Consider the following 27374-nt stretch of genomic DNA (forward strand, 5'->3'; position numbering starts at 1 on the left):
CATGCTTGAGCCACAAAATGATATTGAACTAAGCCATTCAGACTGCAACTGAAATGTACTATCTTTTCACAGGGTGAGGGGTGGTTCTTTGGTCACATACCTTCTCAGCAGCGTCTTCTTCTCCTCCTACAAAGAAATCGGTTTTGCGTCTCAAGAAGCTGTTCACAAGCTGTAAGGAAAAGGGGCAGGATGTTTTCAAGGGATAATAACACTTTCTTTTCAAAAATCCAAACAGTCTTGGGATGACCAAAGTTGTTTCAAAACCCTTGTAGTAGCTTCTCCTGTTTGCAATATGTTCTTGGCCTCATAAAGGAGGTTAGTAAGCATGTTATAGAACCTCCTAGCAGGACCAATATCCTTCTGGCCCAAAATCTGCAACAAATCACCAAGAAACCAGCATATAGTAGTTTCTCCACTCATAACTGTGTACACATTTTAGAAACTGTGTATACAGATTAGGACACTTAATGAGGTTTCATGACATAGCTTTCTCAAATGGACCTTGTATTGAATAACAATCTTTAACCGATGTGTTGACACATTCCGCATTAATGCGACTGCCATTTCCATTCAAACAATCACTTCAGTTTAATTTAAATCATTAAACTAGCTGTTTAGAGGACCAAAGATTTTATCCAATATACTGACAGGGCTATTTCTGGCATGAAAATGCTGCTTTGTCCTCCCTCTGATTCCAAAACAGCAAATGATAATGCTCCCAGAAGTGACTGGGAAGGACGGAAGTAAATTCCAATTGCCCAAAATAGTGGCTATGATTAAAATCTTGGCTATGAAGAAAGCTCACAATTACTTTATGTATTAATCTTTCACAGAGAATACAGGGAATTTCTCTTGAGGTTGTGATGTCAGCAGACTAGAATGCTCAAGGTTGGTATCTTTCTACATTAAACTGAATTGTAGTCTTGGAAGGTTCGATTTCAAACCTTTTCATGGGGCTTCTGGAAGATCTAATCCAATGCACTGATACACTGACAACATGTCAAGTAAAAAACTGTTTGTTATCAAAGCATCTCCCAGAAATGACATATTGGGCAAGATAGAACACAATCATGAATTCATAATTTATTGTTGGTTTTTAAAAGCCACGTTACGTTTGGTTAGATATAATGAAACCTCCATGTTATATGTAGGTATCAGTTTATTAAAAAGATTCACAACATAGATAGAAATAGCATATAATTTATTTATTTATTTATTTATTTACCCTATTTATACCATGTCTTTCTCTACCCCAAAGGGGACTCAAGGCAGTTTACATATGGTATTATTTAATGCCTTAAACACATACAACACTAAGCTTTAAATCCATTGAATTAAAATTAATACATATTGAAACTTAAAAATTATATTCAATATAAAAATCACACAATCCAAAAATTGTAGTCTGACGCCATTCCGTAGTCATTGCACATATTTCAATTATATAGCGAGATTAGATTGGCGTCCTCCCTCCTTACTTTTAGGAAAAAACTAAAGATGTGGTTTTGGAGCCAGGCCTTTGACTAGTGGGCACAACAGCACTTTAGGCACTGAACTCGGACAATAGGATTGTTTGAAAATTGGAAATGGCTTTATGACCTGTGATTATGTGATCTGTTCCATGTGGTTATGTAATTTTAATTAATATCACTGTTTAATTATTATGTAATGGATTTTATATTGCTGTTTTATATTGTTGTTTTGATACTGTTGGCATTGAATTGTTGCCTGTGTTAGCCGCCCTGAGGCCCCCCTTGGGGGTGAGAAGGGTGGGGTAGAAATGGTCTAAATAAATAATAAATAATATTGCACTCCTTCTCTGAAGGCCTGGTCCTAAAGCCAGGTTTTTACTCTTCATCTGGAGGCCAGGAGGGAGGGGGCTGATCTAGGGAGGGAGTTCCACAATCAAGGGGCTACCACTGAGAAGGCCCTGTCTCTTGTCCTCACCAGTTACGCTTGCGAAGAAGGTCTTAATCTCTGAGGTGGTTCAGGGGGGGAAGAAACTTTTGGACATGTAAACTGGACAAAAACCATTTAGGGCTTTATAGACTTAAGCCAGCACTTTGAATTGTACTCAGTAGCAGACTAGTAGCCAATGGAGATAACGTAATAGAGGGGTTGTATGCTCCCTGTACACCGCTCTGGTGAGCAACCTGGCTGCTGCCTTTTGGACCAATTGGAGTTTCCAAACAGTCTTCAAATGCAACCCCACGTAGAGTGCATTGCAGTAATCTATACGAGATGTAACCAGGGTCTGGACCACCGTGGCCAATAAATATAGCAAGGATAAAATAAACATGGTAAAGATAAAAAATAAAATGTTCTTCCGCTGGTACTTTACACCAGAAAAAAATTCTAAATTTAATAAGCACGGCTCAAACCGTTGCTGGAAGTGTGGAAAGGAAATAGGGACATTTTTCCATCAGTGGTGGTCCTGTAAGTTAGTCAAAAAATACTGGAAGGAGATACACAAGGCAACACAAAAAATAATAAAATCTAGCCTCCCTAAGGCACCAGAAACATACCTATTAGGAATCACAAACATAAAATTAGATAAGAACCAAGAAAAAATGCTCTTCTGTTAAGCACAGCAGCAAGAATGCTCCTAGCTAAAGTCTGGAAACAAAAAACAATCCCGAATTTGGAAGAATGGTATTTGAAGGTATTAGATATTATACAAATGGATACTCTTTCTCAGAGACTAAAAGGAACAAATAAATGTACAAATTGGTCAGGATTTAAAGATTACATAAAAACCAAAGAGCTCCCTTTACACATAGATCTGTCAAACATTTGAAGAAGAAGATCAAAAAAAATCTCTATTCGGCGTGGAAACATAGAATCGACAGGAGATGAAGACTCCCAAAGGACTGACGGGAAGTTATTGTGAATCTACACTCCCTAATCCTAACCCTAACCCCCCCCCCCCTCTCTACCTCTCACCCCTGCACTCCCTCTCCCCACCCCCTCCCTATCCCATCCTACGTCACCCGAAACTGTGTGTATTATAAGTATAATCTCAATAAAAATTATTTTAAAAAAAAAGATAAAAAATAAGGCAGAGAACAGGTTAAGGTGATCAGCAAAGGATGAAAGAATCTATAAGGAAGGAGACTGCTACATATTACACAGAGCAGGAATCAAATATATATTACAGATATACAGAGGGTGGAGGAATCCTTAGTTCAAAGTGAACGTGTCAGATGCCAGAGGTAAGAGATTTCACTTAAACATCAGGAAGACCTTATTGATAGCAAGAGATGTTTGACTGTGAAATACGCTGTTGCAGTGTCTCCTTCTTGGGAGGCTTTTTAACAGGCTTCATGTCTGTATGTTGTTGTCAGGATCATAGGTTTCGTCATGCTGGCTTATCATGCATATACTTTGTAATGCAGGATGAGAGGATGATACTGGGAAGAGGGATAATGATACTGGGAAGAGGAATTGCTTTTCATTTGCAACCTGAGGTATTGAGCAGATGTGTAGGGTAGGGAAAGCAAGCTATGAGTTGTAAGGTCACCCCTGTGAGAATAGAGCCCCCGGTGTGGCACAGTGGGTTAAACCCTTGTGCCCGCAGGACTGAAAACCGACAGGTCGCAGATTCGAATCTGGGGAGAGGCGGATGAGCTCCCTCTATCAACTCCAGCTCCTCATACAGGGATATGAGAGAAGCCTCCCACAAAGATTATAAAAATATCAAATCATCCGGGTGTCCCCTGGGCAACGTCCTTGCAGACGGCCAATTTTCTCACACCAGAAGCGACTTGCAGTTTCTCAAATCGCTCCTGACATGACAAAACAAAAACAAAAAAACAAATCCGGTGAGAAACTTAGTAAGAGAGGTAAAGCCTGGGAAGACAGAATGTTTTTAGGTTGTTGACAGATTGGAAGAAAACCCACAAAAATGTCTGAACCACTTGGTGCTTTAAGTATATAACTGAAAGTTTTCAGTTCTTTTCTTTTTTTTAATTTTTTTTATTGGTTTGTGGTGCATACAGAAAACAAAACCGACACCAAAGGAAAACTGAAATAAGGAAAAAGTAAAAAAGAAAGAGGAAAAAAAACAGAAAAAAAGAAAAAAAAGAAATACAAAAGAGTATGCCAGTTAGCAGAATGGTATACAGTCAGCGCTCATTAAACATATAAAAACTCAACTTTGACTGTACAGTTATAATACATTAACATTTATTGTCCCTCTAACCCCACACCCGTGAACCCAACCCCTGTGACCTCCGACACCACTCCGTATGGATCACATAACTAACCCGCAACTACCCACGTATCTTCTTTCACTGAATCCCCTTTATGGCAATCCTCAAATCTACTTTTGTCTTCTTTTCAAGATATCCAATTGCCAACCGCCATTTTTCAACAAATTCTTCATTATTTCCACCTCTGCTGCTATTTGTCAGTTTGGCCATTTGGATATAGTCTACTAATTTATCTCTCCAATCCTTAATATTTAACTCTTTTTCCCCCTTCCATGATTTAGCTATTATTAGTCTCGCAGCAACAAAACAATACTGACAAATTTCTTCATCTCCTGTGCTAATACACCTCCTAAATATTCCTAATAAGCACATTTCTGGGTTTTTCTTGATTTTTTTGCTGATCATTTTGTTTGTTTCTTTCATCACTTTTTTCCAGAATTCTTTAACTATGTTACAGGTCCACCATACGTGGAAAAAAGATCCCTTCACCTTCTTGCATCTCCAGCAAGTCCCTTGTCCTGTTTTCTCTATTTTAGCTGGTACCTCTGGGGTTATATAGGTTCTGTAAAACATTTTAAACATATTTTCTCTAATTGAGCTGGCCATTGAGAAACTAAAGCCCTTATTCCAAAGACATTCCCACTCTTCCAGATCGATATTTCTGCCAACATCTTGGGCCCACGTGATCATAACGGATTTTATTTGGTTGTCTACTAAGTTATATTCTAAAATGTATTTGTAAAGTCTGGATATTAGGCCTTTGTTGCCCTTCTCGAAAATACTTTCTAACTCCGATTTATTAGAGGCAAATCCTAGTTTTGCATCCTTCCTAAATCTGTCGTGTAGTTGGAAAAAACTGAACCAATCTTTTAACCCAGATTCTTCTCTGCTTTTAAGTATACATTGTCCTTTCTCATTGACCAAATAATCCTTGTATGTGCCGGAGTCAGCATGTGTGGCCGGTCTCTGGACTGCTTCCAATGGGCACAGCCATAGGGGGTTTTTTGGCTCCATACCCTTCTTATATCTTTTCCATGTTGCTAAAAGGCTGGCTCTTATTACGTGCCCGTTGAATTCTTTGTTCACCCTGTCCTTATAATCCCAAAGATAGGCGTGCCATCTGTATCTTAAATTATGGCCTTCTAACTTAAGCAACTCCTTATTGTCCATTTTAATCCATTCCTTTAGCCAGCTGAAATTTGCGGCTTCATAGTAGTACCTGAGATCTGGCAATGCCAGGCCCCCTCTGTTTTTCCCATCAATAAGATTCCTGTAGGCAATTCTCGCTTTTTTCCCTTTCCAAATGAATTTGACCAGATCTCCTTTCCATATTCTGAACACCTTTACTCCCTTAATAATTGGTAGGTTTTGAAACAAAAACAGCATTTTGGGCAATACTATCATTTTTATCACTGCTATCCTCCCTAACCAGGTGAGTTGAAGTCTTTGCCAATTTTCCAAATCTCTTTTTATCTCCTTCCAGGTTTTGTCGTAATTATATTGGTAAAGTTTACTATTTTTGTTACTTAGCCATAGTCCAAGATATTTTACTTTGGGGACTACCTTACAATTAGTTATTTTCTCCAATTTAACAATATCACTTTTAGATAGGTTCTTAGTTAAAAATACAGATTTCTCCTTGTTAATTTTAAAGCCTGACACAACACTAAATTCATTAATAATTTCAAATAAGGCATGTATGCTTCTTAAAGGTTCCCTTAAGAAACAGACCAGATCATCTGCATATGCCTTCCCTTTAAATTCATACCCTTTTACTTTAATTCCTTTAATTTCATTAACTTCTCTAATTTATTCAAAATTTCTAATATCCAAATGAACAGTAAGGGCGACAAGAGACAGCCTTGTCTTGTCCCTTTTTGAATTTCTATATAATTTGACATTTGATTATTTATTTTTAATTTGGCTTTTTGCCTTGAATAAATAGCTCCTATTGCCTTTCTGAAATTTTGACCTACTCCGAAATGGTCCAATACTTTAAACATATAATCCCACCGCACATTATCAAATGCTTTCTTAGCATCTAAAAACAGTAACGCGATCTCTGTACTTGGATCATGTTCGGCATATTCTAGGATATCTAACACTGTTCTTACATTTTGGCTCATATGCCTACCTGGGAGGAAGCCTGCTTGATCCCCGTGTACTATTTTGGTTAAGATTTTTTTCAACCTGTTCGCTAGAATATCTGCGAATAACTTATAATCGTTATTGACCAATGAAATTGGTCTATAATTCTTTACTTGCTCAATATCTCTGTCTATTTTAGGTAAAAGAAATATAGTAGCTTCCTCCCAGGACTCAGGCATCTCTCCTTTTTGGAGCACTTGATTCATTGTAGAAAGCAATAGCGGGCCTAATTCTTCTTTATACACCTTATAAAACAGAGCAGAGAAACCATCTGGACCTGGGGCTTTATTTAATTTAGCTTTATCTATAGCTATGCTTAATTCCTCCCATGTAATTTGTCTATCCAAATCTGATTTCATATCTTCTGTGAGCTTGGAGACATTCATATCAGCTAGGTATTGGTCTATTTTTTTAGTATCTATTGGGTTATTTTTGTAGAGGTTTCTGTAATAGTCTTCAAAAACTTTTTGAATTCTTCTTATGTTTGTAATTGTCTCTCCTTTGTGCCTTATCTTGGCTATTATTGGTCTCTCCCTGTGATCTTTCACTTGCCATGCCAAGAGCCTGCCCGGTTTATTAGCATTTTCAAAATAATTATGTCTATTATACATAATTTTCTTTTCTAATTCATTTGATAAGAATAATTCATATTGCTGCTGAACTTTGGCTAACTCTTGTTTTGCTTTTTTCTTATCCCCCTTAGACATCTCTAATTCTTTTTCTTTCTCTCTAATTTTGGTAAGCATCTCTAATTGCATATTGTTTCTTTTTTTACACCAAATAGCATGTTGTTGAATTAATAAACCTCTTACCACCGCTTTTCCTGCATCCCAAACTGTCATTTCTGCTATGTCCTCATTACTATTCTCTTTAATGTAATTTTGTATTCCTAACCTGATCTTGTCCTTAATTTTTTCATCTTTCAGTATATAATCATTTAATCTCCAGGGCTTCCTTTCCCAAATCCCCCCTTTTAGTTGTAACAACATCGGGTTATGGTCTGCAAACACTCTGGGAAGGAATTCCACCTTTTCAGTTTTAACTACCAATTTTTAGTAGCAAAAATGTAATCTATTCTGGATAATGACCCCTGTCTATGAGAGTAGTATGAATATTCCCTTCTGTCTAACTTTTGTATCCTCCATAGGTCATATAAATCCCAGTATTTTAAGTCTGCAAATAGGGTGCCCAGGAGCCTTCCTTCCTTAGAGTCTTTTTTTCTTTTACAATTCCTATCTATTTTTGGATCGATTACTCCATTAAAGTCCCCTAACCATAGCATTTCTTTCTCCCCTACTTCTGCTAAGATATTTGATAACTTTTTATAAAACATTTTTTGATTTGTGTTGGGTGCATAGATCCCTACTAAAAGAATATATTTATATTGCAACCTAACTTTAACCATTAATATTCTACCTTCTTCATCCTCAAATACTTTCTCTGGTTTTAGATCCTTATTTATATAAAACAGTACCTCGTTGGTTTTCTTAACATTGCATGCCGTAAATAACTGTCCCAATTTATCTTGGACTAATAAGTGTTTATCTTTTGTTACAAAATGGGATTCTTGAATGCAAGTTATGTCCACCTTATTTTTATGTAAGAAGTGAAAAACCCTTTTCCTCTTAATACAGTTGTTCAAACCATTCGCATTCATAGAAATAATTTTTAACCCTTGTGATTTCATCTGTTAACCCTCTCCTCCTTCTCCCTCCCCCCTCCTCAAACCACCATTTTCCCCCACCTCTTGTTACCCTTAGTTTTATACCCCCCAAGATATTACACAGTATCAAAACAGCCTCATTTATTCTTCTTCTGCTTCTTCTCCTTCTTCTTCTTCTGCTTCTTCTTCCTCATCATCATCTGTCCCCTTCTGGCAACTCTGTTCTTCCCCATCTGCATGTTGGCTCCGAGACACAGCTGAAGATCCCTGGTCCTTCTGCATCCCCTTTCTTTGCGGGCAAATCTCCTCTCGATCAGTGTCCTCAAAATCCTTGTTGTATTTACATAGAAATTGTTCTGCTTTTGTTACGTCCGAAATTGTGTGTCTTTTAGAATTATAGTAGAATGATAAACCTTGAGGGAATTGCCATCGGAAGACAATGCCTTTCCTCTTCAATTTTGTCACTCAAAAGGCAAATTCTTTTCTTTTTCTTAGCAGCCTCGTTGGGATCTCCTTGAGAAACAGGAGTTTGTGACCTTCCACCATTATTGGAGTTTCATATTGTTTACTTATAATGAGCTCTTTGAAGGATTTAGAAATGAGCTGGAGGATACAGTCTCTAGGCACTTTCTTAATTCTTGCGTAGGCTGTGTTGACCCTATAGGCTGCTGACACCATTGCGTATACCACATCTGTATCTTTTTCCTCCAGAAGTGTTGTGATGTTCTGAATCAGAAAGGATTTCAAATCTCCTTTTTCAACTCCCTCCGGCAGACCTCTGATTCTAATTGAACATTCGTTAACCTTTAGTTCCAGTAAATCCATCTGATCTTGTAATGTCTCATTTTTCTCTCGCAGTTCACTTATCTGATCACTGTGTGCCGCTGCCTTTTTTTTCAGGGATTTGCCTTCTGTCTCAAGTTTTATTACTTTATTTTCGATGGCATCTTGTCTTTCTGTGGTTTTCTTGACATCTTCCTTTAGTGAGTCCATGCTTCCTTGTAAGCCCTGGATCATAGATCTAATTTCCAGAAGTATTTGCTCAGGGAAGCCACTAGAGGGAGTATTGGCACTTGGCTGCTTTTTTGGCTTTTCAGCTCCACCCACCACTGTGGCATATGATGTCATCAGCCCTTTGGCATTCAGCCTGGACAGGCGAGGTGATTGGGCTTTTTTCTCCATGACTTTTTGGTGCTGAGCAGCTGCCTTATCTTTCAAGGCCACACTTAGCCACAACAATGAAGAAAAAGCTGTACTGAAGTTGAGGGGAGAGGGAGTGTGAGTTTTATCCTTTAATCATGCAAAGTTCTCTTATTCCAACTTAAAGTTCATTAGCAAGATGAAATAGCACTATTCTTTAGAGTTTTGGTTAATTCACGATAGGGTCCCACTTAACATAGCACTGATTGAGTTTGCGTTTGTGTTTGAATCCTTTTCTGAAAGTTTTCAGTTCTGACAATTTTGTGGTGTCATAAATCTTGATTCCCGAATAAAGCTATCTGAGCCTGCTGAACCTTGTGTTTCTGACCTGGTGTTCTGTTGCGCACTGGGTCTGATCAAAATGTCTTTATTCTATAGGATGTATACTTTAAACCCAGTGGGAAGCCGGGGTGCCTGAAGAGAGATTGTTAGAGATTTCCTGAAGTAATGGGCTTTAGAGTCTTTAATGGTATAACAAAGTCTTTATTAAGGAACAAATCTTTAAATAACACTTCAAGGCTTTTCTATTCTAGTCTTTAAGAGACTGGCACTGATTTAGATTAACTGTACTCTCTCAGCATGAGGAAGAACTCTTTATAATCTCTCCCAGGCTGCTTTCTATCTATGCCTCGTCAGTGTGGGTACTACTACCGAATCCACGTGCGTCTGGGTATCGAGCAGACTTTACCGGCTGAGGCTTGAAGATATTGCAGCTGGAATTCCGTGGTTCTGCAATGCTGTCTAATGGGAACTTCAGGGCTGTTTCCCCCCTCTGGTGCTGTGAGGCTAAGAGACTGTGAGCTCTCAGCCAGAGCCTTTGGGATCTTTTCCTTCTGTTTCCCCGGATAGTTTCCAGATGGTCCCCGGATGGTCTTAAGGAATGAAGCCTTTCCTACGGGACAAACTGATTTGTGCCCTATATACTGGCTTCCTTGTGAGTGAGTGACTAAAATGGTTCCTCTCTCTTCCCAGAGCCCAGAATAAGGGGCGGAACCAAAGCAAAATGATGATGGACAGGTGGCTTGCCCTATAACTGCAAACTTTAACAGGAAGCCACCCTGCTGCAAAATCCCAAGCCTAGGATTGCAGGCAAACCTTTAATATAAATCAAATAAAGTTGGAGCCCCTGGTACTGCCATACCAGAACACCTGGAGTTTGCAAGCATTGTACATTATAGGTTTGAGTGCTTATATTGAGTGCTTATATTCATCAGTCTCTTCCAACTTGATTATTTTATGTCAAAATTCCCTCCTTCACATTGGCATCTGATCATTTTCCAGTTTAACATACTGGCCCTTCAAAGATGCCTTTTGATATCTACTCATCTATCATGATATTCCTACAAAAATTTAAGTATTCTTAGAAGAGCTCTTAAGTACACACCTGACCCTAAATATCACACTGCATGAATGGACAATCCACTACAAGAAATGTTCAGTGTTTCTTAAACACTGTACTGCAGAAGAATGATAAGCATATTATCCTCCAGAGAAGCTTCTCTACCATTACATATTATTGGGCTCCAGAACTCCATAGGGTTTGAAGCCCACTCCCTGAAAAGGGAAAACAGTAGCTAAACTCACTTTTGCAAGCAAACATATATAACCATGTTAGTAGTTTCTCTCTCTCTTTTATGTAAGGTCAACACAAAAGACATAAGTCTATTAGAGCCTCACACAACCAAGCATGATCCAGATGTACTGGACTACATTTTCCAACTTTGGCATGAACAGTGGCCTTATTAGCTGGAGATTACAGAATTTGTCCAATGCAACTGAAAGACACTACATTGAAACACATTGCACAGTGGGCCCATGGCATCTGCTGGGGTTTGGTCACAGAGCCCCCTGTGCATACCAAAGTTCATGGATATTCAAGTCATGTTATAAACAACGGTGAAATAAAATGACACACCTTATATCAAATGGTAAAATCAACTGCTGTATTATTTTAACAGAGTTGTTTTTAACAGCCTTTTATCTTTTAAAATAGAATTTTATTCTTTCACTCGCATCTGAATATTGTAAGTTGTTTAATCCTATAACATTGACTATATTGGTATTTATTTTTTATATGTTTGTAATTGTACTGGGTTGCTGTGAGTTTTCTGGGTTGTATGGCCATGTTCCAGAAGCATTATCTCCTGATGTTTTGCCTGCATCTATGGCAGGCATCCTCAGAGGTGGAGGGGTCTGTTGGAAACTAGGCAAGGGACTGTCTTTTGCACTGCCTTTTGTGTTCCTTGATTCATGTCTGGGCAATGCTGCGCTGGGTGGTCTCTATGTAGACTTGTTCATAGCTGCATGGTATACGCTAGACTCCTGAAGATGAGAAGATCCCTCTTGTCCTTTGCTGAATGTAGTATTTGTAGGATTTTCTTAGTGGGTCTGTAATTCGTTTGTAGGTTGTGTACCTTCATCAGCTTTTCTATGCATTCAGTGGTTCCCTTGATGCATGGCAAGAACACTTTTGCTCTGCACGGATCTTTGTATTTATTCTCGTGGCTTGTTCTTGGCCTTGCAGAGAGCCCAGTTTAGCTTCACTCCAGTTGGACCTAAATTGGGTCCAACTAACCAGAAAAAGGAGGAAACCACGAAACTTGGTTTCCAGTATTACGGAGGTAGATTGCAATTTGTCTCCTTTCAGACTTCAGTTAGTACAGTTAAACTGTATCTATATGCTTAACGACATTGGGCTATAGACGAGTATCTGGAATATGTACAAGAAATTTGTTAGTAAACCTCTGATGTTATATTCAAAGAAGACTTTGTTCTGTCTCTTGAGTGCATGTTTTAAACAAGTGGTTATTAAGGGAGAGTAGATGGGCAACTTAAGAAACAAGGCTCTGCTTTTCTAGAGGAGTGGTTTTCAAAAGGTGGTCTCCACATGTTCATAGATTCACATTTGCCAAACGAATGTGACATCATTTTTACCTTTTCAATAAGGTTATGATGCAGTTATTGAGTTATTATGGACCTCATCTACACTGCTATATCAAGCTGATATCAAGCTGCTATATCAAGCTGATGAAGCTTGAAAGTGCACTGTATAGTCAGGGATCCTCAAACTACGACCCTCCAGGTGTTTGGGCCTACAACTTCCAGGAGCCTTTGCCAGCTTGTTCAGCAGCCAGGAATTATGCGACTTGGCGGCACAACTAAGCTGGAGGGTCGCATAAATAACATGGGGAACAGTTCTGAACCCTGCGGGACCCCACAGGTCAACGGTTATGGGTCGAACAGGAATCCACAGTGCACCTTCTGGGCCCGGCCCTCCACGAAGGGCCGGAGCCACTGCAAAATAGTGCCTCCCAGTCCCATTCCCGCGAGGCGGTCCAAGGGGATACAATAGTCAGCAGGGCCTGAGAGGAGACCCAGCCTCTCCGGAAGGGAGGGAAGGAGGAAGGCCCTCTTCGCCCTGCCCGTCCTCTCACCTCCCTCACGCCGCCCGGGTTCTGCTGTGCCATAGCCAGCAACATGCCGTCGAAGCACTCCTCGCTCTCGGCCGCCTCTTCCCCGCTGGCGCTCATCTCGCCTTCTCTTCACTCCGAAGCCTCCTTTCACCACAACCGACGCACAGTCTTTGATACGCACGTCCCGCACTTCTCAGGAACCGGAAGCGAAGGCCTTGCTCAACCTCTTCCGGATGCTCCTGGCCAATCGCCGACCGAGAGAGCTTAATTGGCAGGCGGGCCTTCCAATCAGGGCTCGGAGGAAGTCAGCAGGCGATCCGTTGAACCTCGTGGTGTGTTGCTATGGTTACGAAGCCTCTTCTGCAAGGGCCGATGGGAAGTGCTAGAACTGAATTGAAATTGGCCATATAGCAGTCCTGAGGCAACTTGGGCCCTCCAGGTGTTTTGAACTCCAACTCTCATAATTCCTAACAGCCTCAGGCCTTTCCCCCACAATTCCTAACAGCCTCAGGCCCTTTCCTTTTCCCCCTTACCGCTTAAGTTGCTTAAGCGGCTAAGCTGAAAAGGAAAAGGCCTGAGGCTGTTAGGAATTGTGAGAGTTGGAGTCCAAAACACCTGGAGGGCCCAAGTTGCCCCAGGCCTGGTGTAGAGGCTAGATAGTGTGCCTTAAGTGTACACTTAAGTGGCTGAGGGGGGAAAGGAAAGAGTCTAAGGCTGTTAGGAATTGTGGGAGTTGAAGTCCAATGCACAAGGGCCCAAGTTGACCCAGGCCTGCTATATAGTGTGGTGTACTGCCGCTTTTGAATTGAAAGTAACTATATATAAGCATACTTGGTGGCACAGCAGGTTAACCTGCTGAGTTGCTGAACTTGCAGACAGAAAGGTTGGCAGTTCGAATCCAGGGAGTGGAGTGAACTCCGGCTGTTAGCCCCATCTTCTGCCAACCTAGCAGTTTGATAACATGCAAATGTGAGTATATCAATAGATACCGCTTTGGCTGGAAGGTAAGAGCACTCCATGCTGTCATGCCGGCCATGTGACCTTAGAGGCATCTATGGACAACGCTGGCTCTTTGACTTAGAATAAAGATGAGCACCGCCTGCCAGAGTTGGACATGACTAGATTTAATGTCAAGGGGAAGGCTTTACCTTGATTTTAAGCATACACACGTGTCTTAAAGTAGGCATGTTTGTTTTACAAAGGCTCCTTCATGGCTGGCGGGTCTGGACGAAACCTGGCACACAGGTCATTCATTGTCCAACTTAAAATAATTGAGGGATTGGAATGAAAGTAAAGAAATTAAGCAGGTTGACTGTTGCTAGGTGAAGTGTCCCTCTGTGATGTCACTGGAAAGGAAGGGAGTCAAGCGGATTGGCTGCTGCTAAGTGATGTGTGTGAGAAGAAGGGAGGAAAGGAGAGATGGGGAAATTGGGGTCCTCCAGATATTGTTCGATCACAACAAACCTAGCCAGCATTAGTCCATAGAGAACATGGAATATTGTATGCTAGGGGTCCTCAAACCTTTTAAGCTGAAGGCCACTTCCTGATCCCTCAGACTGTTGGGAGGGGGGGTGGCAGACTATAACTTGTTGTTTTTTTTGGGGGGGGGGGTGTATAGCTTGTTGTTGTTGTGTTCCTCCAAATTGTTTCAGACTTAGGTTGACCCTAAAGCAGGGGTCCCCAAACTACGGCCCGGGGGCTGGATCTGGCCCGCAGGGGGCATTTATCCGGCCCCTGGCAGGGGCGGTTGAACCAATAGCAGCCTGGTTGCTGCTCCTCTCCCGCTAGGGGGCTGGGAAGGAAGAGGGAGGCGGAGGCGTGGACGCTGTGAGTGCTGGGTCTGAATGGAGGGAGCGAGAAGGCAGGCAAGCAGATCAGGGCCTTCCTGCCCCGCTTCCAGCCCCCGGATGCTCCATCTCCGCCTGTAGAGCTCCAGGGTGTATGAGCCATGGTGCACCATGGCTGGGGCTGCAAGGTTGGCAGGCAGCGGGAGGCGCGTCTGTCTCTTTTCTCCATGCTCCTAGCCAGCCACTCTCCTCTTGCTGCTCCTGTTGCCCCCGGAGGAGAGCAGCTGAAGGCTAGGAGCGTGTTGAAGAGAGATAGACGCGCCTCCCGCTGCCTGCCAGCGCTGCAGCCCCAGCCATGGCGAAATCCTGCCTGAACACCCTGGAGTTCTACAGATGGAGATGGAGCATCCGGGGGCTGGGGGGTGGGGGCAGGAAGGCCTGCCTTCCATCCTTCCTTCCCTCCTTTTGCCTTTCTTTCCCCTTTCCTTCCTTCCTTATATCGTTCTCTCCTTCCATCCTTCCTTCTTTCTGCCTTAATCCCTTCCCTCCCTTCCCCTTTCCTGGCTTTTCCATTTCTTCCTTCTTTCTTTGGGCACTTGGCCGCTCCCTCCCTCCATTCAGATTAATCTCCGCCTCCTCATCCTCGCCCTCTGCAGCCACCCGTAGCAGCAGCAGCAGCAGCAGCAGCAGGGCAAAGGGGCAACACAAAGGCCAGTATTCCATTTGCAGCATATCAGGTTTTTGTGCCAAATTTGGTAAAGACCCATCATTGTTTGAGTTCACAGTGCTCTCTGGATGTAGGTAAACCCTTCAGATTACTTCAGGAGACTATTGCTGTTGTTGTTGTTGTTGTTGTTATTGCTCCTGCAGTAATTCTATCTCCCTGCTTGGCAGAAGGAAGGGGCTGGACTAGATGACCTTTGGGGTCCCTTCCAATTGTAGGAGTCTAATAATAATAATAATAATAATAATAATAATAATAGTATACTAATGCTATCTTCCTGCCTGGCAGAAAGAAGGGGCTGGACTAAATGACCTTTGGGGGTCCCTTCCAATTGTAGGAGTCTAATCATCCTCATCATCATCATCATCATCATCATCTAATGCTATCTTCCTGCCTGGCAGAAAGAAGGGGCTAGACTAGATGACCTTTGGGGATGCCTTCCAACTGAGTTTAATAATAATAACAATAACAATAACAATAACAATAATAATGTCTCCCCCCCCCCCCCATTATGTTCTGTTGGTCATGGGAGTTCTGCATGCAAAGTTTGGTTCAGATCCATTTTGGAGGAGCTCAAAATGCTCTTTGATGGCTGGTGAACTATAAATCCTCAGAACTGCAATTCTCAAATGTCAGGGTCTCTTTTCCCTATTCAGCTTTGAAAGTGTTTTGATAGCTTTCCATTGAATGTTTAAAGCAGGCATGGGCCAGCTTGGGCCCTCCTTGTGTTTTGGACTTCAGCTCCCACTACTGGCTGTTAGGAATTATGGGAATTGAAGTCCAAAACACAAGGAGGGCCCAAGCTGGCCCATGCCTGCTTTAAAGAATAGTAATGATGTTTAATTCTATTGTAATGTTTCATATATTTGTAGATTTAAAATTGTATTGAAATGTAAGCTGTTTTGGCCCCTTCCACACAGCTGTATAAAATCCACACTTAACTGGCCTGCATGGACTCTGATAATGCAGTTCAAAGCAGATATTGTGGATTATCTGCCTTGATATTCTGGGTTATATGGCTGTTTGGAAGGGCCCTTTCAGACAGGCCCTATATCCCAGGATCTGATCCTAGGTTTTCTGTTTATCCCAGATTATCAGGCAGTGCAGACTCATATAATCCAGTTTAAAGCAGAAAACCTGGGATCAGATCCTGGGATATAGGGCATCTGGAAGGGCCCACAGTCTCCTTGTGGAGACAAAAAGTGGTGTATAAATAAACGTAATATTAAATTGTAGAACAGAAATCTGTTCCTGGTTTGAAAGTGTTATTTTCTGTTTAATTGTGCAGCCCTTACTTTGAAAGTAGTAGTTCTCATCCAGAAACTGTGTGGCTGCCACAAACTATTGGCCAAAACGTTTGGCCAATAGGCTGGTCAGTAAACATATTCATGGGTTCCTGCTGTTATAGTAAACCTGTTACCCATGCTACGACATGCTTGAAGTCAAATTTTCATTTATTTGTAATTAGAAATAAATGTTTCACAATATATAAAACAAATGTTTCACAATATTCCCGTGTAAACTATAGTCCGGCCCTCCAACAGTCTGAGGGACAGGGAACTGGCCCCCTGTTCAAAAAGTTTGAGGACCCCTGCTCAAGGCCATCCAGTCCAACTCCCTTCCCCAGGACAATGAAATGTAATCAAAGCCCTCCTGACAAAGAGCTATCCAGCCATAGATATAGATATATATGATTCACACAGAGAGAGATATAGTATCATAGATTTGAAAGGGATACCTTAAAAAGGACAATTAAATGTTGCATGTTCCAGGATGGGCAAACCAGACACTCTCCACATCAACACTGACAAAGAAACAGAAAAAATACTGTTTATCCACAAGCATAAAGAAATGACATGTATTAGAAACCAACACTTTCTTGTTACTTTATTTTCCAGATCATCAGTCTGGGCCACAGCAATACATGGCAGGGGATGGTTAGTCTATATAAATAAAAATGTAATGTTTGTTTGTGGGATTAACAGAATTCAAAAACCCTGGACGAATTGACACCACATTTGGACACAATTTATTTATTTCATGCATTTCTACCCCGCCCTTCTCAACCCCGGAGGGGGGACTCAGGGTGGCTTACAAAGGCACAATTCGATGCCAGCATAAACATAACAATGGATAAAACATGTAAACAGCAATTATAACAATTAAAACAGTCAGTATATACATCAAAATCAATAAAAACAATCTAATGCTCAGCGTTCGCCATCTCAGAGTCCGTAAATTCAAGACACCTAACAACGCAATATATGTCCTTCACTCAAAAAAATTGATTTTGTCATTTGGGAGTTGTAGTTGCTGGGATTTATAGTTTATTCACAAAGAGCATTCTGAACTCCACCAATGATGGAATTGAACCAAACTTGGCACACAGGATTCCCATGACCAACAGAAAACACTAGAAGGGTTTGGTGGGCATTGACCTTGAGTTTGGGAGTTGTAGTTCATTTACATTCAGAGAGCACTGTGGACTCAAACAATGATGGGTCAGGACCAAATTTGGCACAAATATTCCATATACCCAAATATAAACACAGATGGAGTTTGAGGGAAATAGACCTTGACATTTGGGAGTTGTAGATACTGGGATTTATTATGCTCGGTTGATCAAGAAAAAAATTGGTTCTAAACTCGTTTCGTATCTAGGAGGCACCCACGTTTCTAATCTGAAAGGATTTCTGAAATTTCAGATTTCAGATTTTTGATATTTACGAAATTTTGTAAATATACGAATCGATTCGTTAATGGCGGACGCAATTGTGCAATACGCAAAAAAACCCTCCAAACGGGACAGGGGGAACTTCTGAAGCTTTCCTCTCCCTCTGTTGTTGACTGTTGGTGTGATAAAACTAACAACAACTATATATATTATATTATCAAAAAACTGTCCCAAGCCCATAGCACATCCAAAAGCAGAAGATTAAGTCAGAATGAGATGTCCATCCAAAAACAATCCGAAGTAAGAATTGAGTCAGCACTTACAGGAATCCAGTATTTAAAACGCTTTAAAATGGCTTGTCCTAACCCAGCTAATTGTCTTCTTGGCCCAGCAGCTTAAAACTATTATTACTATATATTATATTATATTATATTATTATATTATTGTATATTATATTATATTATTATTGTATATTATATTATATTATATTATAATACCTTGTGGGTTGTGGTAGGTGCATGGGAATTTTGGTTTCTCTTCAGATCGTATATTATAATATATATATTATATTATTATAATATTATCATATTATATTATTGTATATCTATATATATATATATATATATATATATCTGTTCTGGGCGTTAAACAGAGCCGCAAAACTCAAAAAAACCCCAACGGAAATTAACCAAAATTCCCATGCACCTACCACAACCCACAAGGTACAAACAAATCGAATCAAAATGAAAAACAACACAACAACACAATCACAAAATGACAAAACAACTGAGCATGCGCAATGGCACCCAGCCACAAGTTCCCTGGCATGCGCACATGGCCTCCCGGCCAACGCTCCCTCTGCGCAAGCCACACCCTCATCCTCCCTCGCCGCGCAAAGGCGGAGAGCCTAAGTTTGCTTACGTCAAAGGCGCTGCCGGGCGGGGAGCCCTTTGCCCATGCTCCCCGTCGGGAAGCAGCAGCGCCGCTGCCGAGTGCCGCAGCCTTCCCTCACCAGGAAAAGAAGCCCAAGCCGACGGGAGGAGCGCTCCGAGGCGCTGCCCGTGGAACTATGCTTGGAAAGCTACTGAGGCGAAACTCAAGGAACACTGCTTTTGCCGCCGCTCTTGGCTCTCGGCTCTTCTGTCTTCCCTCCCTCCGCCCCCCCCCCCCCCGCTTTCTTCCTGCCTTTTTGGATGGCTCCGGCCGGAGGGAGGGATGACGGAAGAGCAGCAAAAGAGGCGAGTGATGGGAAGGGAAGGGAAAGGTGGGGGGGAGAAGAGGGGGAGGCTCTATCCCTCCTCCCCTCCTCCTTCCCTTCCAAACCCCACCCCTCCAAGCCCCGCCCCTTCCTGCCCTCTCCAAATCCATCCCTCCTCCCCTCCTTCTTCTTCCCCTCCAAACCCTACCCCCTCCAAGCCCTGTCCCTTCCCGCCCTCTCCAAATCGATCCCTCCTCCCCTCCTTCTTCTTCCCCTCCAAACCCCGCCCCCTCCAAGCCCTGCCCCTTCCTGCCCTCTCCAAATCCATCCCTCCTCCCCTCCTTCTTCCCCTCCAAACCCCGCCCCCTCCAAGCCCCACCCCCCCTTCCCGTAGATAAAGGGAGGGAAGGAAAGAAGGAAAGAGAGAAGGAAGGAAAAAAAGAGACAGCAGAAGAGAAAGAAAAAGGGGGGAGGAAGGAAAGAGATAGAGAAGGAAAGATGGAAGGAAAGATAAGAGAGACAGTAGAAGAGAAAGAAAAAGGGGGAAAGAGGTAGAGAAGGAAGAAATGAGAGAAAGAGGGAGGGAAAGAAAAAGGGGGAGGAAGGAAGGAGAGAAGGAAAGAAAAAAGGGAAGGAAGGAAGGAAAGAGGGAGTGAAGGAAGGGGAAAATGTAGAGAAAGAGGGAGGGAAGGAAAGAAGGAAAGAGAGAAGGAAGAAAAGAGAGAGAGCCGAAGAAAAAGTGGGAAGCAAGGAAAGAGATAGAGAAGGAAGAGGAGAAGGAAAGATGGGAAGGAAGGAAGGAGGGAAAGAAGGAGAGAAAGAGGGAAGGTTGGCCACAGCAAATAAAAAGTGAAAGAAGGAAGGAAACATGGAGGGAAGAAAGGAGGCAAAGGAAGAAAGGGGGAGGGAATGAAGGAAAGAGAGAAGGATGAAACGAAGGAGCGAAAAGAAGGAAAGAAAGAAAGAAGTGGAAGAGAAGGAAGAAAGGAGAGAAAGGGGGAGAAAAAGGGGGTAAGGAAAGAGAGAAGGTACCTCTCTTTCATAATAGACCAGATATCTACCTCTACTATGAAAAGATTTTTTTTTCAAAATAATTTTTATTGATTTTGCATTATAAAATTTACATTTAATCATAACACACAGATAACATCAGGCCAGGGAGTGTAGACAATAAGACACTATACAAAAGTGCTCACAGGTAACTTCAGACAAAGGGATATTGACAAGGAGACATAATACATAGGTGATAGACACAAAGACAGTTTCCCCCTATCCAACCCCCTCCCCCAAGATCTCCCACCCCTGTACCCATGTCTAAAACCGACTTCCCCTCTTCTTCATTCACTTTCCAAATATTTCTTCTCTCAATACTTCTAATACATTTATACTCTCCTCATATCTCAGTATGCTATTGGTTTCATCTCAGAACATTTCCCTATATATTATTGGTTTCATCTCAGTACATTTCCTTCTCTATATAATTCTTAAGCATACTCCAATCAGTCATAACAGTTCCTTTTCCATTATTCTGTCTCAGCCAGAAGGTCAGCTCATCCATTTCTTGAATGTCCAATAGTTTCTCCAGCCATTGTGCCCTTGATGGCGTAGAGTCCTGTTTCCACATCTTGGCAAAAATCATCCTGGCGGCTGTTACAAAGAAAGTGAACAACTTTTCCGTATTATTATCGGGGAAAAGATTTGTATCATACATTCCTAGCAGGTATGCTTCTGGGCACATGGGAATGTTTAAATTTAGGATTTTTCTATATTCCTTATGGATTGTCTTCCAATATTCCCTCGCCTTTGGGCAGAGCCACCATAGATGGTAGAAGGAGCCCTCTTTGGTTTTGCACTTCCAGCATCTATTGTCTTCATTTTTGTACATTTTAGCAATTTTCTGTGGTGTTAAATACCAACGATGTAACATTTTTAAACAGTTTTCTCTCAAGTCTGAGGCATAGGTGTATTTAAGCCGCCTTGTCCATATTATTTCCCACTCCCTTAGTTGAATGGTTCTCCCTATGTTTCTTGCCCACTGGACCATTGAGTTCTTAATTATCTCCGTTTCCGTAGCCCACCCCAGCAGATTTTGATATATAGTTATTATTTTCCTTTTACTCTTTTGGATCTTTTCCCACAGATCATTTTCTTCTCCAAAACCTATTTTTTATCCTCCTTATAGCTTTCCTTGATCTGGGCATACTGAAACCACGAGACATTGTTAAAGTCTTTGGCTATATCATCCTGGGACCTTAATTCTCTTGTGCCATTTCTTTTACGGAGGAAGTCTCTATAGGATGGCCATTGAACCCATCCCAGTAGTCTGCGTTGTTTTGCCTCTAAAGGCGAGATCCACAGTGGTGTTTTATGAAAGAAGTGTCTCTTGTGTCTTTCCCACACCTTTATCAGGGCTGACCTTACAAAGTGGTTCCCGAAATTTCCCTTTTTTTTCGCCCCTTCGTACCAGAGATACACGTGCCAGCCCTTCCTAAGGTCAAAGCCCTCAATAGTCAGGATCTTAATATTTGATAGTTTGGTCCAGTCACAAATCCAAGTTAGGGCGCACGCGTCGTAATATAGTTGCTAGGGCTGTCCAAACATGGAAAAAATTGTTTCTAAACTCGATTTGTTTTTAGAGGTTTTTTGCGTTTCGTTATTTAAAAGAATTCTGAAATTTTCCTTTAAAAATGTTCGATATTTACGAAATTTCAGAAATCATAAAACAATTACGAAACAATTGCAAATCGATTCGTTAATGGCGGCCGCGATCGCGCAATACGCTAAAAAAACTTCTGAAGCTTCCCTCTTCCTCTGTTGTTGACTGTTGGTGTGATAATTATATTTTTTTTCACTGAGAAAACAAACAGCAACCCTAAAACTTGCACCAGACATGCGGAAATAATAACGAATCAATAACAAATCAATAACGAATCAATTCCGAAACAATTACGAAACAAATTGGAAAAATTCATTTCGTTTTTTTTAAATAGTTTTTATTAAATTATAATGAATACATTGAAAGAGTGAGAACAATAAAACATAGGAAAGTGCTGAAAGAAGGAAGAGCGAAGAAGACAAGAAAAAAGAGAAGGAAAAAAAAGTTACCCATCACTATAACACCACACACAAAAAAGAAAAGAAAAAAAAACACACTTAAAAATTTTTTTAAAAAAGGTAATAAAATTGACTTCCATTCCACATTCCGGTTTTTTAGTCCATTATTTCCCTAATTCAATTTTCTGTTTCCTCTTGTTCTCTTCTTTGTTTGTCATAGTCCCAAAAAAGGGTCCAATCAGTCCTCTTTATCACATTCCCTGTATTCTTTTTGAGAAAAAAGGTTAACATGTCCACGTCTCTTATTTCTCTTACCTTTTCCAACCATGTATCAATCCCTGGGATCTTATCTTGTTTCCAAACACTTGCAAAAGTTATTCTCGCTGCCATAGTAATATATGTAAATAGTCTATCTTCGTTTGCATTGAGCTGTAACTCTGCGTCTGTAAATCCTAATAAGTAATATTCAGGTTTCTTTTTAAAAGACTTTTTCAATATTTTTTGTAGTTCAACGTGAACTTTGGACCAATACTTCGAGGTTTCTTTACAGGTCCACCACATGTGGTAGAAGGAGCCTACTAGCTGGCATCCCTTCCAGCACTTATTTGACATATTTTTGTACATATGGGCCAATTTTTCAGGTGTGGTATACCATCTGTGGAACATTTTAATCCAATTCTCTTTCAAGTCTGTCGCATAAGTATATTTTATTTTTTTTGTTCCCACTCTCTAAAGTGGATCGGTCTTCTTAAATTCTCTGCCCACTTAATCATACAATTTTTAACCTGTTCCATTTCTGTTGCCCAGGTTAATAATTTTGTATATAAAGCTGTTATTATTTTCTTTTTGTCCCTACTTTGTCCCAAAAGGTGTCCTCCCACTCAAAGCCCACTTTTTTATCTTGTTTATAACATTCCTTCATCTGTAAATAATGTAACCAAGTAAAACCAAGTTTGTTGAACTTGTTGGAATGATTTTATCTCTTGTGTATTCTTAATTAGTATGTCTCTATATGTGGGCCATTCTCGCCAACCTAAAAGTCTCCTTTGATGGGCCTCCATTGAGGAGACCCATAGGGGTGTTTTTTTTTATAAAAATAAGTTTTGTATTTCTGCCAGACTCTAAACAAAGAAGATCTCACAAAATGATTTCCAAAGTTTTTTTCTTTAGCTTCTCTATTATACCATGTATAGGCATGCCATCCCACTTGTAAATCAAAACCTTCTAGATTTAGACATTGTTCTTTTTTGAGTAACATCCATTCTTTGATCCATGAAAGGGCACATGCTTCATGATATATTTTAAGGTCCGGAAAGCCCAGTCCACCTCTTTTCTTGCTATCTATTAAGTTCGTATATTTTATTCTTGGTCTTTTTCCGGCCCACACAAATTTTAATAGGACCTTGTTCCATTTTTTAAAAGTGGATTGATTTCTAATAATAGGAATATTCTGAAATAAAAATAGTAATCTTGGCAATATATTCATTTTAATTAAAGAGATTCTACCCAGTAGAGAAAGTTTTAAGTACTTCCAATTTTTAAGATCTTTTTGGATCTTCATCCAAGTCGTTTCATAATTGTTCTTTAATAATTGACTATTTTTGGCTGACAGCCAAATCCCGATATTTTGTCTTTTTAACTATCTCCAGGCCTGTATCCTCTTGAATTTTTAGTTGTTTCACCTCTTTTATATTTTTTGTTATAATTTTTGATTTCCCTTTATTCAGTTTAAGTCCTGCTACCTTTCATTTCATTAGGGCAAGCTTATTTCATTTCATTTATTTATTTATTTATTTATTTCATTTATTTATTTATTTCATTTCATTGGGGCAAGCTGGCCTTTAATTTCATTAACCAATTTGGTACATTTTTGACTGGGTCTTCTACCATACCCAACAAGTCATCTGCAAAAGCTCTTATTTCATATTCGTGTTTTCCAACCTTTGCCCCTTTAATATTTTCATCTTCTTTAATTGCTCTCATCAATGGTTCTAAAGCCATTATAAAAATAAGAGGGGATAGGGGACACCCTTGTCTAGTTCCTTTTGTAATATGAAATTCCTCAGTCAATTGTCCATTTATCCTTAATTTCCCTTTTTGTAAGTTGTAAATTGGGTTAATTGCATTGTTAAAATTTGTTCCCATATCCAATTCTTGAATCAATATTTTGAAGAAGTCCCAGTTCAAATTGTCAAATGCTTTTTCTGAGTCTATGAATAAATTAGCAAGTTCTTTTTGATGGTTCGATTCATAATATTCTAATAAATCCAAAACTTTGTGCACATTATCCTTCATAGATCTATTTGGGAGGAATCCTGTCTGTTCCTCCCCAATCCAATCATTCAAAAAATCCTTAAGTCTCGTTGCCAAAATATTTGCAAATATCTTATAATCAACATTCAAAAGGGAAATTGGTCTATAATTTTTAATCTCCGTCTCCGAGGAGCCCTCTTTGTGAATCAGTACCACTTCGGCCTCTTTCCATGTGTCCGGGATTATTTGAAAGGACATTGCCTCATTTAAAACCTTTTTTAAGATAGGTATTAAAGATTGTTTAAAATTTTTATAAAAACCTGCTGAGTAGCCATCTGGCCCTGGGACCTTATCAGCATCCATTTTACTTATTGCCCTCTCAATTTCAACCACAGTGATCTCTTTATTCAACTTTTCCCTGACTGCTTCAGAAATTTTTTGGAATTTCCTTTGGCCTATATATTTCGTAATCTCTTCTTTATCGATGTTTTCCTTAGCATAAAGTTGCCTGTAAAATTTCTTAAATTCCTCAATTATTTCATTATCTGTTGTCACTATCTTATCTCTAACATTTATTCTTGTTATTTGTTTTGATTGTTTCTTTTTCCTTACTTGTCTTGCAAGCCACTTTCCTGATCTGTTTGCATTCTCAAATGTCTGCTGTTTCAAAAATTTCAACTGTCTGGCCTGATATTCGAGGTCCAGATCTGTCCTTTCCTGTTTTAACCTTCGTAATTCTTTGATCAAAGTTTTCTTCTCTGGTTTTTTCTTTAGTTCAGCTTCTTTCATGTCTATTTTTGACATAATGTCTCTCAAAGCTCTATTTCTCTCTCTAGTCTTCCTTGCTCTGTGTTGGATCAGGTGTCCCCTAAGTACTGCTTTCAATGCATCCCATACTATTTGTAATTTTGTTTGTTCCGTATCGTTAAAATTTAAGTAGTCATGGATTAATTTCTTATATTCTGTCTTATATTCTGTCTTCCTCACTCTTGATTAGATTTTCATCAAGTCTCCATTTCCTCTGTTGTTTTCTATCGTTAATTATTACTTCTAGTGGGCAGTGATCAGAGATATCTCTTGGGAGTATATTCATTTGTACAATTCTAGTAGATAGTTGTTTTGTGGTCAAGGCCATATCAATCCTTGACCAAATTTAATGTCTATAGGAATAGAAGGTGTAATCTCGTTTTTCTATATCGCAGGATATAGAGTGGGTCATGGGGGCTCTGTGTGGCAAGTTTGGTCTTTATCAGTCATTAGATGAGGGAGCTCTTGGCCAAGGACCAGCGTAGAGGCCAAAGAAGCTAGCTACATTAATTGATTATGAATTTTTCCAGATTAGCTTAATAAGAAAGAAAATATTAACTACTAAGAAGTGTTGAAGCCAGATGACAGCAAAGGGGAGTACGGAGAAAGAAAGAGATATTCGCACATACGGTAGAAGAGGATCATTAGACGTCAACCCAAAGATGGAGAATATATTGAAAGAAAAAAAATTGGTTTCGTTTTTTAGTTGCTCCTGAATGGTTCAATATCGCTTCGTTATAAAAAAAATAACGAATTTTTAACGAATTACGAAATTATGAAAGGAAACCGCCCAGCCCTAATAGTTGCAAATCTGGTAGACCGAAACCCCCTTTATTTGTTGGTATAGTCATTATTGTATGTTTTATTCTCGGTCTTTTATTTCTCCAAATGAATTTGGAGATCTCTTTATTCCACTCTTTAAACATTTTGATGTTTCTAATGATGGGCAGATTTTGAAAGAGGTACAACATTTTGGGTAAGATGTTCATTTTGATGGTTACTACTCTGCCTAAAAGCGATAGGTTTAATTTTTTCCATGACTCTATTTCCTTCTTGATTTCTTTCCACTTTTCTGTGTAGTTGTTTTTTAGAAGGTGTAGGTTCCTTGAGGTAATCCATATTCCTAAATACTTGATCTTATTCATTGTTTTGATTCCTGACAAATCTTCTAGTTTCTTCTGGTTCACTTTCGAGATGTTTTTAGGTAATATCATTGTTTTCTTCCGATTTAGCTTAAAGCCCGCTTTGTTGTTCATTCGTTCAGTCGTCTCCAACTCTTCATGACCTCATGAACCAGTCCACGCCAGAGCTCCCTGTCGGCCGTCACCACCCCCTGCTCCTTCAAGGTCAGTCCAGTCACTTCAAGGATGCCATCCATCCATCTTGCCCTTGGTCAGCCCCTCTTCCTTTTGCCTTCCACTTTCCCCAGCAAAATTGTCTTCTCTAGGCTTTGCTGTCTCCTCATGATGTGGCCAAAGTACAGGATTAGTCAAAATGAATAGGCCAATAAGAAAATTAATTGTACCCGAATGTATGTTTACTGTAACCAAACCACAGCTACGTAGCGACAGATAAACTATCAAAGTTTTTTTTGAGCAACACACATGTACGTTAATGCCGCTAGGCGTCGCTAGGAGTCGCTGTTTTCAAAATGGCGGAATCAGGCAAAGAGAAGGCGTTTTGTGTGATGACATTTGCTAAAACAATGTCAGTAATTACGGTCCAGCGAGAATTTCGAGCCAAGTATGGCAAGGAACCACCTCATTGACATTCCATTGTGAGGTGGGTAAAGCAATTTGAGGAGATGGGCTGCTTATGCAAGGGTAAAACCACAGGACGACCGCGTGTCTCCGAAGACACAGTGGAATCCATTCGTGCATCCTTTCAACGAAGTCCCCAAAAGTCGACAAATCGTGTTTCCATGGAATTGAACGTTCCGCAAAAAACTGTGTGGCGCGTGTTACGCAAACGTTTGCAGTTCAAGCCGTATAAATTGCAAATGGTGCAGGCTTTGAAAAAAGGTGACTATTCGAAACGACACGATTTTTGCGAATCAATGCAGCGAAGACTAGAGGAGGAAGGCTTTGCCAACAGACTGGTCTTCAGTGACGAGGCAACGTTTCACCTGTGCGGGAAGGTCAATAGGCATAATCTCCGCTTTTGGGGATCTGAAAATTCTCATGCCGTATTGGAACATGTAAGGGATTTGCCGAAGGTAAACGTTTTCTGTGCAATAACCAAC

At 40.4% G+C, this 27374-nt stretch overlaps 1 protein-coding gene across 8 annotated transcripts in view; it reads right to left on the minus strand.

The window, feature by feature from the left end:
* The window catches only part of LOC137095197 (nuclear migration protein nudC-like), a 118472-nt gene extending 105639 nt beyond the window's left edge, over nt 1–12833 (minus strand). For all 8 annotated transcript variants that reach the window (XR_010908805.1, XR_010908804.1, XM_067461580.1 and 5 more), the window contains exons 1-2: nt 12657–12833; nt 101–169 (exon numbers count right to left, since the gene is read on the minus strand). Coding sequence is in view for 6 of the 8 variants with exons in the window: in XM_067461580.1 (XP_067317681.1) it covers nt 101–169; nt 12657–12752 (165 nt within the window). In the remaining 2 variants the exon portion in view is untranslated. The remainder of the gene's footprint in view (nt 1–100; nt 170–12656) is intronic.
* Between the last annotated feature and the right edge of the window lie 14541 nt (nt 12834–27374).

This window comes from Anolis sagrei, chromosome Y (assembly GCF_037176765.1).
Source record: "Anolis sagrei isolate rAnoSag1 chromosome Y, rAnoSag1.mat, whole genome shotgun sequence".
In the NCBI taxonomy this organism is placed as follows: Eukaryota; Metazoa; Chordata; class Lepidosauria; order Squamata; family Dactyloidae; genus Anolis; species Anolis sagrei.